The 14,491-nt window shown below is 46.6% G+C and overlaps 2 protein-coding genes across 2 annotated transcripts in view; one reads left to right on the top strand and one right to left on the bottom strand.

The window, feature by feature from the left end:
- The window catches only part of LOC116945571 (metallophosphoesterase MPPED2-like), a 57,576-nt gene extending 50,850 nt beyond the window's left edge, over positions 1 to 6,726 (top strand). The window contains exons 5-6 of the mRNA XM_032959995.2: positions 3,080 to 3,193; positions 4,530 to 6,726. Coding sequence (XP_032815886.1) covers positions 3,080 to 3,193; positions 4,530 to 4,648 — 233 coding nt within the window. The 3' untranslated portion in view covers positions 4,649 to 6,726. The remainder of the gene's footprint in view (positions 1 to 3,079; positions 3,194 to 4,529) is intronic.
- A 1,539-nt stretch (positions 6,727 to 8,265) lies between these two features.
- SCYL2 (SCY1 like pseudokinase 2) overlaps positions 8,266 to 14,491 on the bottom strand; it is a 35,215-nt gene continuing 28,989 nt past the window's right edge. The window contains exon 18 of the mRNA XM_032959993.2: positions 8,266 to 14,467. Coding sequence (XP_032815884.2) covers positions 13,688 to 14,467 — 780 coding nt within the window. The 3' untranslated portion in view covers positions 8,266 to 13,687. The remainder of the gene's footprint in view (positions 14,468 to 14,491) is intronic.

Here is a 14,491-nt window from a genome sequence, read left to right as displayed (position 1 = left end):
ACCACCACCGCCTCCATCACCCACTCACCACCACCGCCTCCATCACCCACTCACCGCCACCGCCTCCATCACCCACTCACCACCACCGCCTCCATCACCCACTCACCACCACCGCCTCCATCACCCACTCGCCACCACCGCCTCCATCACCCACTCACCGCCACCGCCTCCATCACCCACTCACCACCACCGCCTCCATCACCCACTCACCACCACCACCACCATCGCCTCCATCACCCACTCACCACCACCGCCTCCATCACCCACTCACCATCACCACCTCCATCACCCACTCACCACCACCATCACCCACTCACCACCACCGTCTCCATCACCCACTCACCACCACCGCCTCCATCACCCACTCACCACCACCGCCTCCATCACCCACTCACCATCACCGCCTCCATCACCCACTCACCACCGCCGCCTCCATCACCCACTCACAACCACCACCTCCATCACCCACTCACCACCACCGCCTCCATCACCCACTCACCACCACCGCCTCCATCACCCACTCACCATCACCGCCTCCATCACCCACTCACCATCACCGCCTCCATCACCCACTCACCACCACCGCCTCCATCACCCACTCACCACCACCGCCTCCATCACCCACTCACCATCACCGCCTCCATCACTCACTCACCGCCTCCATCACCCACTCACCGCCACCGCCTCCATCACCCACTCACCGCCTCCATCACCCACTCACCACCACCGCCTCCATCACCCACTCACCACCACCACCATCGCCTCCATCACCCACTCACCACCACCGCCTCCATCACCCACTCACCACCACCGCCTCCATCACCCACTCACCACCACCGCTTCCATCACCCACTCACCACCACCGCCTCCATCACCCACTCACCACCACCGCCTCCATCACCCACTCACCACCACCACTTCCATCACCCACTCACCACCACCACTTCCATCACCCACTCACCACCACCACTTCCATCACCCACTCACCACCACCGCCTCCATCACCCACTCACCACCACCACTTCCATCACCCACTCACCACCACCACTTCCATCACCCACTCACCACCACCGCCTCCATCACCCACTCACCACCACCGCCTCTATCACCCACTCACCACCACTGCCTCCTCCCACTCTGCTCCACCGCTTTCCGTCTCACACTGCCTGGATACAGCAGCTACAAAACAACCCCTAATGAATGAATGCTTCCACTACCCCTGGCTTCATGCTGGCTGCATTGAGGACTTGTAAAACAACACAAAAAAATAGCCCCTACTCTGTGGTCCTCCGCACCCTTTTGTTAGCCACTTCCTCTACGCAGAACGACCAATGCCACTTTGTGGCCTTAATGGTGGCCGGCGCCCCCAGTGCCTTCATTCATTCATTCTTGCAATTGTTGCCTTCAATCCCTGCTCCCCCATCTGATTCCTTGACCACGGCATTATTCTACTCGTTTCGCGTCTTTGTTGTTTCTTTGCGCGCTCATTATATTGAGCGGTTTTTCGCAGCGACCGCTCGTCGTTCAGCAGACCGCTGGGTCTGGAAACTGTTGGGAGAATGGTGACGCTTTGTTGATGCACGTACGTCCGTGTTTACGGAGAGGGGGAATCATCACGAAGGTGGTTATTGATTAATTGAAATGCAGTGCGATGTCATGTATCCGAGCCTCCGGGGACTGGAGGCATAGGCGGATATGTGAATAGGTCAGGTATGTGAACGGCTATGGAAAATTATTAGTGTTACCGTATCGAGATGAAGGGCAAACTGCTTTGAAGATGAGCAACTGCTCGCCTGTGCTTTAGTAGAGCGCGAATGTATGGGAGATTAACATTCGTATACTGGATTTGAAAAGATGGGATTTGTGTGAACATCTATACAAAAATGCCCTGGGTGTTTGGCAGTTAATTGGCCAGGGCAGACATGTAAAAAGTCAGGTAATGCCACATACTGTAGAATGAGTGTTTGCACAACAGTACTACACCAGCGACACAGGTTTGATTTCGTTTTAAAGCTTTCGTGACTGCAGGGATTCATATTCTTGGTTCTTTCGGTAAAGTCACGTAGAAGGGAAATAATAAAATAAAAATAAAACAATAAAATTCTCACGTTTCAATTGCAACACAAGCGATCATCATCAGATGTGAAAACGCGGTAAATTTTCTTGCTGTGCTTTTCACACCTGATGATGATTGCTTGTGTTGCAATCGAAACGTCGTGAGAATTTAATTGTTTTATTTTTTATTATTTTATTATTTCCCTTCTACGTGACTTTACCGAAAGAACCAAGAATAAACAGGTTTGATTCTTGGCGACAATGAACATCATTGGTTATCGGCACTTTAACCTCGTCAGGGGACTCTCCCCGAGGTAGACTCGGCCTAAGATGAGTGGCTTTTGCAGTGTCAATATCAGAACGGTGGCCTGCAACAGTTACCACATTACCAGAGCATTCCCCACTAGCCCGTGCGAGTGAATTTTTCTCAAATTTCTTGAAATTAATATCCAGTGAATTGCCATGCCGGAGCTGTCAGTTTGAGCTTTTTTTACCGCGTTGAATTTCATTAAAAGCGAGCATTATTAACATAGCGGCACGCCACTATCGCAACCCCTTTCCTGTGCATTTGCGCAGTTTTCTTTCCAGTAGTTTGCATTATTTGTTCATTCAAGGAATTAATATATATTCTTGTGAAATATATAAAGGCATTTTTTTCCACCGGATCTTTTTGTTTAAGTTCGCATTTAAATTCGATAGCTGCTTTAACCTAATCCCGCGCTCCGTCCCTGTACGTGCGCGCGGCTTTAGCGAGTGCCGCGTGGGTGCGTGCTCGGTTATCGTATTAAATAATAAATGCTTGATCATTACTCAAGCGCAGAGAGAGAGAGGGAGAGGGAGGGATATATATATACACACAAGCCCCCTAACTCTTCCTCCGGCAATGTGGAGAGTCCCCCAGTATGAAGCTGCTCAATCTGCGGGACCACCCAGCGCGAACCTTGCGCCCTCTCGCAGGACGGGAGAAAGGCTGCAAGTGTTTAGCGTAATAGCCCGGATCGTGTTGCGTCTGCCTCTGTTGCAGGGTTCCGGGACTGGGTCCCGAAGGTGCTGCAGAGGGCGGGCTGCGTGGAGCTGCTCAACACGGTGCAGAAGCGCGTGCAGCCCAAGCTGCACGTCTTCGGGCACATACACGAGGGTCGGTGTCGCACGCACGCACACACGCACGCACGCACGTTGAACTTCTTTTGCACCGTACGTAGCCAACCGTGCCAATCGGGAGTTGCGGGGGGAAGGACAACAAACTGACCGCGCCAAAAAAAAAAAGAACTGTTCTAACGGAATGAGTTTTCATTCCAGATGTAAAAGTGCGCTGCTCCAGTGGCTTACTAATACGCACGCACCAAATGCACGGGACGTGCACTCACACGTGCGTGCACGCGCACGAATGTGCCACGCGTTGCACTAATGCACATGCGCGCATACAAAACAATTATACTCGCGCACGCACGCCCATCCGTATGTACGCACGCGCACCAAAAAGATCCCCCAGTATAGCTTTAACAGACTAGGGGCAAGTGCTGTTAGCGAGCACTTATAAAGGCCGGCACTGCACACGAGGGGGTGGGTGGCCAACACCACGCCCGGCCGCCTTTGAGTACCTGGTGCGATGTTTACACATCGCACCAGGTACTCATTTGAGGCTGAGTCGACCTAGGGGAGGCTCGGGACCGGTACAGATAATCGTCACTGGTGTTGGGCGTGAGCGGGAATTGAACCCGGGTCGCCAGGTTCATAGCGAAGCGCGCTAATCACTACACCACCGCTTCCTACACTTAGACAGACACACCCGCACTTAACACATTCACTTAGGCGCGCGCAAATGCCCACACGCATGCACAAAGACACACACTTCTTATGTACAAAGCATCGAGACAGATCCCGGGTGTAGCGCAAAGCACGAACCATCAACCCAACGACCTCAGTTCGATTTCCGACCACGGCTAGCATCCATGGCGAGGGTTATCTGAACTGGTCCAGGGCCTTAACGGTAACCGTGGAGCGATCCCAGCAACCCCAGGACACACACAAAACGAAGCACCATGAGAAACCCGTGCAGCTCTGAATCATCTGGCCTGGGTCTCCTGTGGGTGACCTGAGCCAGAAATTAGTACTTGATGTCACGTGTAAATCATTGGCACTGGGGGAGACAAATGTGGCCGGGCGCGGTGCTGGCTACACCCACCTCCCTTAAGTACCTCGTCGGCCTAAATAGGTGTTCACTGAAAGGACTTTCCGCAACAGTCCGTGAACGGTTCTCGTGGGAGGTCTGTCACTGGCACTTGTATACACAGACGCACACGCAATGCCACACTGCTCATGTCACTGGATATTTCTATTGTAGCACCAATTGAAATTGGGCGTGCACTTGCTCATCCACCGCACTTGACCACCCAACAACAATAACAATAGTGGTAATACAAATAAGAATGCACAGCCCTTTTCTGCCTCTTCCCCCACCCCACCCCTCGTAGGTTACGGCATCATGACGGACAGTTGTACGACATACGTGAACGCATCGCTGTGTACAGTGAGCTTCCAGCCAACAAATCCGCCGATCGTCATAGACCTGCCCAACCCCAGCAGGTCTTAGTAGCGCCCCCCCCCTGCCGCTGCTGCCCTGGGACATTAAACAGCTGAATGGGGTTGCGCAGGACATCGTGTTCATTCGATCCTCAATTTTTCCACCATTGCCCCCCGAAGGGCAATGCCAAGTCCCTGCCAACGCTTGCTGCAAAGGGGATGTTTATTGTCGAAGCGACGGGTCTGTTCAGAAATGTTTTCTCGATTACCAAGAGCTTTTTTTTATTGTGAACTTTTTTTTCTCTGTCTCTCTCTCTCTCCCGTGCCCCCCCTCCCCGCAAAGTTCAATGCTTTGTAGTCGCATTTTTTTTTTAATATGCATAGTGATATGAGTAAATGGATTCGTGCACAATTTGTGATTGTACAGTGCGTAAGTCGTCAAAAAGAAATATTTTAGAATTAAAAAAGGGGGAGCGCGTGGCTAGGGATGACAAGAGATGAGGGTTGCCGTTTTTGTATTTTCTATTTGACGTGGATGAACTTATTGGAGCGAAGCGTCAGCAGTGGACGAAGACAAATCTCTCCCATCGAATACATTTTTAATTATACATATTTTGCAAATAGCTTTTTTTTCTTGTTTTAGATAACGTGATAGTGTTATAGAGGCCTTGGAATTTTAAGTGCAGCTGCCCAAATTTATTTTTTGTGAAAGTTTGTGGCAACATTTTACCTTTGCGATTTTAATTCAAGTTCACCTCGTAGATTTTTGTCCGGGGGAATATTTACGTTCAAGGCTTCGCCGAAAGGATTTAAGCGGTTGAGATCCAGTGCCAATAGAACTTTGCTCAGTTTTTTTTCTTCACCCCCCCCCCTCGTCTGTGCTCTTGGTGCTATTATTGTTATTATGTGTATTCTGGATTTATCCACGCTGGGGTATTTTTTTTTTAACAGGGGTCTCACTGGTTGAAAAGAAACATCCGTAGCAATTCAATTCAGCAGCACAACTGCTGCATGGGATCTCTCAGCCGTGCCGATAGCCCTCCCGGCGCGCGTCTTGACGTCATACCGTGCGCCCTTTGGCACGATGTCCGACGTTTCACCCCACGTGCTGGTGGGTGCCTCCCGACGAACTCTGCTGCCCAGCACGTCGGAGCGATAAAATTGAACATCGCGCGGCGCGCCCCGGGGAAACGCGTCGGAGCGCTGAGCAGCAGAGAACGCTTTGAAAGATTTAAATGTATGCATCGCATTTAGATTGTGGTTGGGGGGGGGGAGTCATGTGTCACATTAATCAATTACATTTTTACGGTACAGGGGAATCGATACGGGCAGAGTATCGATAATTTAATTGTGGGCGTCCCTGTGCAGTTTGGTTGTGCGTCGCATGTAACAAAAAATATTTAGGAGATCCCAAACAGGGTTGATTAGATTAATTATTATAATTTAATTTTGCATTAAAACAGCGTCAGTGTGTGACCCCCCCCCCCGACTCGTTTCGAATGAAAGGTAGTTGTACTATTTATATACTGTAAAGGTCTGAGGTATGGTTTAGTTGTGAGCAAACAATCATAGTGTGAAACATTTTTATAAAGATTTTGTTTTGCACTGTTCATGGCAACAATCTGCTCTTATACCAGATGTAATTTACGTAAAAAAAATATTCAATGTCAACCAAGTTATAGGTCGTAATACTCGCGCTATATATACATTTGTTTCAAACACCGTGTGGCATCGCAGATAATGTACATAAAATTTGGTTTTCAATTAAATATTGTGCATTTTTGTAGCATTTTACCTATGTATGAATGCAGCGCTAAAGTTTGGCAATACTGTACTTAGTGCCAGCAAAATTTAAGGTGGAGCAATTTTAAAATTACAATACCCTACTGCCTAAACATGGTTAATGACTAAAAGAATAATTTTTAAAAGCATTTGGAATTCATTTGACAGTGTGGCTGCTGTTTGTAATTTTTTTTAACGATTGATCGCTGTTCCTGTTTATGAAACCTACGTTGCTTGTAAGGCCACTTGTAATACGTCCTAATTTAATCAAACCAATTGCTTTGTTGTTATTTTTTTAACTTATTTCATTTTTTTTCATTTTGTTATTTATCTTCATATGAATACCAATAAAGCAAGTTTATTCTATCAGCAGCGTGATAAGTGTTAATCCTGTCTTACTCATGCAGCACATTGCTCTAAATTGACCAGCTGGCTGAACGGTTGAGCGAGTTGCTCAGTTGGAAGGTTGTGAATTGAAATCCTGGTTGGGGGGACGGGGGGTTTACTCGGCCCATTATCCCTCCAGGGTCGATAAAATAGTACCACTTTGTGACTGTCACCAGCGGTTGTCCTATGGACCGACTCCCTCCCACCATAGGAATGTGGAATTTCCACCACTGGCTCAGGGCTCAGAACATGAAATGAAAAGTCTTATTGCTCGATTGAGCAAGAAATCACTTAGAATTTTTGGCAACGTTAGTTTTGTATTGTATTAAATGGGTTAAGCAATTTGAGTAATTGTGCAGTTCCATACGCACAACACAGCTTTCACACATCCTTAGAGAATAAATGTAACGATTCACATTGTACACTTCAAGTACAGAGAGCTCACAAAACAGGATAATTTATTTGCCACGAATATTTTTTCGACGTGACCAAATTGAAGGTATACTTATTTCTGTGCACCTACTAAAGCGATGAAAAATGGTATTCGATGGGTTAAAAAATGTGTTTGTGTATATAGTATGCTCGTGGTCAATGGTAACTGGTGAAATAATTCACCATCGTAGAAATTATTGAAGAACTCAACAATGAAAGCTACAAAGTGGAGTAAAAGAGAAAAGATTAATAAGCAAAACTAAAATCACGTGCATCTTGTTCCTGTTCTGATGGGATTTTTTTGTAATTTACAGAATCTATTTCATTTCGTTAAACAAAAGAAAATATTTTTCCCCGTAACATACACCGACTCCCACCATTGTAATGGGTAATTGACACTTATTCAACATAGTATATATAGATACACGGAGCAATTACTGAAGGCAGACCATGATGAACATGATTTAAAAAGATGGAAGCTGGGTGGAATTCTCTTTTTGTAAAAAAAAAGATTGTTTAAAGCAGTATACAAACAAACATACATCAAAGGATGAAAGGTATGCAAAGATGCATGGAGAGATGCACACTGAGATAGGGGACCATGGGTCAAAGTACAACACAAATTAGAGGTATTTTGAATTTAAAAAAAGGTTAGTTTCGGTAGGACACCGCTAAAAGGAACGGCAGCTGATCTGTGAGACTGCTGATCGAATTGCAGCCGATGAACGGAATGGCTGAGAGGGTTGACCACGGTGGAGATGGAGCAATGGAGATCAGCTAATTTGCAAGAGCCAGATTTACTCTGGTCGTTTGACCATACTTCACGTTCAACAGCACGGGTTGGTGAAGGAGTGATACGAAGGACTATTTCAGACGTCACGTGCCACTGATGTTAGCCTCGAGCCAGGAATCAAGTCATCACCAGCACAACGTGGCAACCCACTGTGCCACCAATTCACCTGCATGGTTAAGTAACGGACGGGGGGGGGGGGGGCAAATGGTAACACTTTTTTGTTACAACCAAGTGTAAGAGTTTTCACATGTACATGCCTCGAAGGTATAGAAAAGTTTCCACCACAAATGGTATTCTGTTTATTGCACCAGCCATTTTATTAGGAGACAATTTCACCTTGTAATACACCGTAAAAACTACAAATCACAGGAACACATTTACACTGGGTAATGGCATTCTGGTGTACACAATGCTGTAACCTACCATATGTTACATTTAATTTCCATCACTGGTTTTGCCACACACAGGCGCATTACTAAACAAAGGTAAAACCAGTGATATTTTACATTTCGTTTTTGGTACGGTCCCTACACCGCCCCCCCCCGGCAACGTGAAAAAAAAACCGATGGGGTTTTTGTTTGGTGGGGGGGGGGGGGGGGGGGCTTGAAATGGAGATATGTTACGTGATAGACATTGTACCCTCTCCTAATACCAGTTAGGCTTCCATGAAATAAAATATATGTGCCAGTGAGACACTGAGGAATTAAAGAAGCACGGCTACCGCTCAAGTTTCATCCACAAAGTTGTGCAACGACAAAGAGCTTCAGGACATATCTACAATTCCATTCTGGAAAGAGTTTAGGCAAAAATACAGGCTTTGTGTTAGAAAAGCATTGTTTTTTTTGTAATCAACATCAAAAACCTAATCGCTCAAGAGGCAAATTACAAGCGGATTTCCCGAACCACATCTTGCAGAGTAATATATTAACATCTACTACGAGCAAAATGCTACAACCCAACGAAAACATGTATACTGTACACACAACCTTTGCAATTGGACACGATAAAAAAACTATTGCGTCGTGACTTCACTACTTACTTGTAACACGGTGCGCACCTCTCCAACGCTTGTGTGTACGCATCGCACCTGATGAAAGTGGCGAGAGATGATGGAGTTTCTAGAATTTAAAGTAGATGGAGAGCATAAAAACCCTCTAAAACTTGTAGTGTTAGACCGAACAGAAGCTCTCCTTCACCGGTCTTAACATAAGGGAGACAGGGTCACTGCAGAGATCACATGGGTGCACGGAGATTGCTGGGGCAGCATTTTGAACTCTGGGAGTTGTTCATAGAGGTCTGCAGGTGTGTATAATTGGGTGAATTGGTAGCACAAGGAGGAAAGCTGATGAGGGTGGTGGTGGGAACAGTAACGCCAATCATGCACCTGCACAGCACAATGGTCTAAACTTAACTGCTCGTGGTTCCAGTGCAAATTTGGCCATAATGCCACTCATATATAAACGAAACTCATTGATTGACTGTCAACAGGGTCTTGAATTTTAACACGCACGTACAGGATGAGGTTTTATAAATTTTATGCATCATCAGGTTTGGTAAATAAAATAAAAAGTTTACCGATTTACATGTTTATATTGTGGTCGAATTTGGATGGAAAATTATTCACCCGGTTTAATATTTCCAGTTTTTGGGATACACACATTCCCATTTCAAGGTCTACCAATCACAATTCAGATGAAAATTACCCAACATTCCATGTAACTGTTTTGTAGACATGCGAACGATATTCCATGCAGGGGTGCCAGTATGACAGGTGCAGTTTGGGGCCCTTTTAAGTGAAAACATACAATATGGCAAAGTCATAATTACGTAACCTGTGATTACCCACACAATCTGGTAGAAGCTTCCAAAACAATGCACTGAAGGCAATTATTAAAAGTCTGGCTTATAAATAAACGGCAGTGTGTGCAGCTCTAAATCATTTTCACACGTAAATAATTTTTTCCCTGAATGGGTACATAATTAGGCCCACCTGTGGACTATCAGGTTCCTAACATAAAATCTGTATTTTCCAAAAGCATTACCACCCTGTAATTTGGAAATGCATTTATTCACTAGCCATGGTAAATTCACTGCTGAATGAAGCGGCTTCTGCTCAGCTGCTGCGATCCCACCAGGTAGGAATGCACACCTCACACCTGCGAACGAGTCGATTTCATCACTCCACCTAGTTGGTGGATAATCCTCTCGGGACGCGTGGCCGTACATTTATCTCCATTTGTTTTTGGCTTCGTGAAAAGTTGTGTGGATCCCGAAAGCCACAATTTTAACCATGCTGCCCAACGAGCATCCTTTTTGAGGTCTGAAACAGGCGCAGGTTGGGAAATAAGATGGCCCGAGTGTCCTTGAAAGCTGTCCTTGAGGATCTGTCAAACAATTCTATGGGTCCACACATTCAACAATATAAACATCTCCTCTTCTCTACACCACCGGTGTCATAGTAGTTGTACTTGTTTCGCACCCACCGCGGTTAAACTCAGCTGGCACCTGCCTCGCATACCCAAACTTGGAGAGAATACGGTAAAATGTCAGGATCGTTTAAACACATTGCAGCCATTTAGACGGCATTGTGGGCGAGGGTGGAACCGTCATGGGCAGATAATTATCCAAAGCCAACACAAAAGGACATTAAGGCTGGGGTGAACGTAAAGATTACACGTAAAAGGTTATTTTAACTGCAAGCTCATAAGCTCGAGGTTATCACGAGATGTTTATTTAACTAAAACACATGTTTTTAAATCACAGTAAAACCCGCATTCAGGTTGAATTTACCACAACCTCACGGCTCAATTGTATGACGGTACTCACAAAAAACCCACGCCCGTATTATTTTGGGCAATGCATTTTACATCTGGGATCTTGACAGTTTTATACAAACTTGGTCAATTATTCCTCAATATAGTTTGTAAAAAATAATCTGTAGAGTAGTACGCAACACTGCACGGTCTCATATCTTCACGCACGAGTTTTGCAAATTTCTGCAGTGCACACGGGCAAATCCACTGTTGGATAAAGGCCTCCCCAATCCACAGGCTGTATTTTAGCCTTGTGTGGTTTGCAACCACTCCACAGAATGCACGTTTATTATAACATGCTCATTTAAAACGCAGCCACCCACAAACGTACTTACGCGCACGCTACGATGGAATTAATCGTTTGTTTTTAAACAGAACGGAAAGCTTTCCCTGCTATAGTTACACGTGCATATTGGGGCTTGCACTGTACAAACACAAAGGACAATGCTGGAAAAATATTGAAACATTTAACTGCAATCAAGTGAAATCGTAACTGTTTGCTTTTAAACCCGTGGAAGTCGGGCTTAAGTGACAGGCAAGTTAAACACAGCTATTGTGCATCATTTTTTCTCCAGACGTGGCACTTTTTAAAACATCGGGTGTCTCTGGGGCACTCGTGTTGTTTTAGCGCTTATATAAATTCCATTTCGGTTTCGGGGTGAAATTACTGGGAAATTTCAGTCGTGGATAAATTCCCCCCAGCAGCAGCAACAACAAAACCACCACTGCAACGTGTTTCGTGTTAGAAAGAATGAACATGTCCGTACATACAAACTCACGAGTAGAGGAGGCCCTTCCACCAGCAGTAATGTGAGCAAGCACTTGCAGGGGCTACACCTTTGCCTCTGACAAACACACCAAAGTTTAATTACTCATGTCTGACAAACACGCATTTTGTGCTGGATGTGAAAATGTTAACACATCATGCAGTGTACAATTAAATTAACATATAAGATGTGCTTAATTTTTTTTGTGTGGGTGAACATGCACAGGTTATAAACTTGAAAGTGAACAGAGCTGTAGTCCAGGGACGTGCGGTCAGGGGAGGCAGGGGAGGCAGAGCCTCACCTGTCATACTCCAATGAAAATAGCTGTTATGAAAAGTAAAGTAAAAATAAATATTAATCAAATCAAATAAACATGAAGATGTTTCCACTGCTCTGTGTTATAAATGTCATTTCTGTACGATTCCAATCATTTTTATAGTCAAAAATCACCAAATTTGTGGAGCTTCGTTGCAAATAGAGGAAGAGACGAGAGGTGAGGCAGCGACGAGCTCAGCCTCCCCTCTGATTACGCAACCCCTCAGTAACTGGATGGAGCGCGGGCAATAAGTGCGTGCCTGTTACTATCTCAGTACGTCACCAATGTAATGTTTGTAGACCCCTTCATTTCATGTCCTCGTCTTCCATACTCCAGGTTAACTTATTTCACGTATGTGTATTAAGATATTTAGGCTCGCTGGTCTCGTCATGAAACTGCAATGAAAAAGCACCAGGGGAGGCAGCTATCACATCTGCCACACTGAGGGGGGCGTGCTAGACACGCCCCCTCAGTGAGGCCACACCCCCCTCAGAGTGTGAATCTGGCTCTGACACAAGCCAGTGCCTCCCCAGCCAAGAACCTCACCGCACGTCACTGCTGTAGTCACACATGTGTAGTCAAACATGTGTAGCCACACATGCGTGACATTGCTGTAAACCCGAGTCTGGTTGAGAACTACCTGCCAAAAATGGAGCCTTGTCGACGAAAATGAACGTGCAAGATACCAAAGCAACGTTTACACAAACACTTATGGATACAAAAATTTAAATAAGAATTCTGGAAACAATCATAATCTTCAGCCCTGGAAAATCCACTGCTGCACGAAGGCAACTCCGAGCCACCACCATCTCTCACGATCTTGCCACGTAATAATCCGCCGAACACTCGCATACGAGCCGATTCCATTGCGCCATCTCCCCAGAAGCATTTGCATGCAAAAATTAAACCTGAAAAGATCCCCAGAGATATAAATGCCGAATGAAGCCAACAGATTCCCAGTTACCAATGCGTGGTGTGTGGGAAAACCATTGGCTGTATAACAACTATCGATGTGCATCCCACATTGACATGCTGGATATATCGCAACTGATGCACTTGGCTATTTTAAAGAGCCGTGTTGTGTATTGGGAATTACATTGGGTTGTCAAGAACATCCCAAAACGGAGCTTGTCTCCTCAATTTTGTTCTAATCTGACCGCAGCTTCTATTGCATTTTGTGCTCGGTGACGCCATAAATTAAACGCACCTAAAACAAACGATGCCAGATAGAAGCAACGTGCCTGACATATGGTGAAAAAAAATAGAATTTATATATATGAGAAACTGTGTTAAGATGAGCATCTCGCATAATATCTCATACATATAATGGGTAAAAAAAATCATTAACTACGCCTGGACCCGCTATATCAGGTGATAGGGATGTTTAATTAATGGTGTGCAGAAATTCAAAGCAATTTTGGCAAGATCAGATAAGGCCCCCACCCCCGTGAATGGATCCGCTATGCTTTACACTGTCTTACGGTCACGTTAACATCCTCACGTAGCATTTGCTGCTGTCCATTTAATTTCCTGTCATGATGAAACATAAACCTGCTTTACATGTTTGTGTGTTGATATTTGCATTTTTTTTCAATTGCTATTTGAAATATGCTTGAAGGGAATATGTAAACAGTGACCTTGGTGAAGCGCATTCACATAACAGTTGTATCGTCTGCTACACAAATGTGTTTTGTACATCCATCTGTCGCGTGAAGCTACAATGAGACTCGGTTGTAGTTTCACATTGGTCGACAGAGATAGTGCTCCTCAATATTCCGTTGTTAAAGAACGTTTTTCCACGGTGGCAAAAAATGCATCGTCAGCCCAACAGATCTTTCAGGGCGTCTCCTCCGGTGTTACTACTTTGATTGACGGTGGCCCCTTGCTGAAAGCCCTGGGGGGGAGGCAACATAAACGGGTTCCCCTGATACATGGGGACTCCAACATTCTGGGGGGGGGCCATCATGGGAACGCCCGCACGGGGGGGGGCACCCACAAACCCCTGCGCACCAGGCTGAGAAGCAAACTGGTTGAGCCACGGGCTCGGTGCTGCGGGCTGCTGCATCGGCGGTCTAATCTGATTGAGGCTGACCTTGGGCTTCTGCGGACCAAAGAGGTCATCGAAAGATGCCAAGTTCACCGGCTTCTGTTGGGCACCAGCTCCCGACTGCTGGTGAAGTCCCCCGCCGCCGCCGCCGAAAGGCGCAGCAGGAAAGTTGGGAATGCTGCCGGACTGCGGCAGCCTGGGGACGCCGTTGCCAAACGCGCCCTGGCCGAACGTAGCGCCGCCGCCGCCGCCCGCGAACGCGGCGCCGCTGTTCATGGGCGACGAGACGAATGCGCTCGGAGATGCGCTGGCGTTGAATCCCGCGGGGTTGCCCATGGTGGCGCCGACGCCAAAGCCGCCGCCGCCGCCGCCGCTGCTCATGGAGGTGGACGCGGCAATGGGAAACCCGCCCGAGCTTCCCGTGAAGCCCCCACCAGAAGGGTTGCCGTAGCCGGCGGTCTGCGTGGACGGCATGGCTGGTTGTTGTTGACCGATGGCCAGGCTTCCCATGGACGGCGGACCAGCGATCAGTGTCGCTGTGAGGTTCTTAGCCTGGAGAGATGACAAAACGAATTG

The sequence above is a fragment of the Petromyzon marinus genome, chromosome 24 (assembly GCF_048934315.1).
Source record: "Petromyzon marinus isolate PM22_M1 ecotype Great Lakes invasive population chromosome 24, UKy_Petmar_22M1.pri1.0, whole genome shotgun sequence".
Lineage (NCBI taxonomy): Eukaryota > Metazoa > Chordata > Hyperoartia > Petromyzontiformes > Petromyzontidae > Petromyzon > Petromyzon marinus.
Note: the sequence above shows the minus strand (reverse complement) of the source record. Positions and strands in the feature narration are given on the sequence as shown.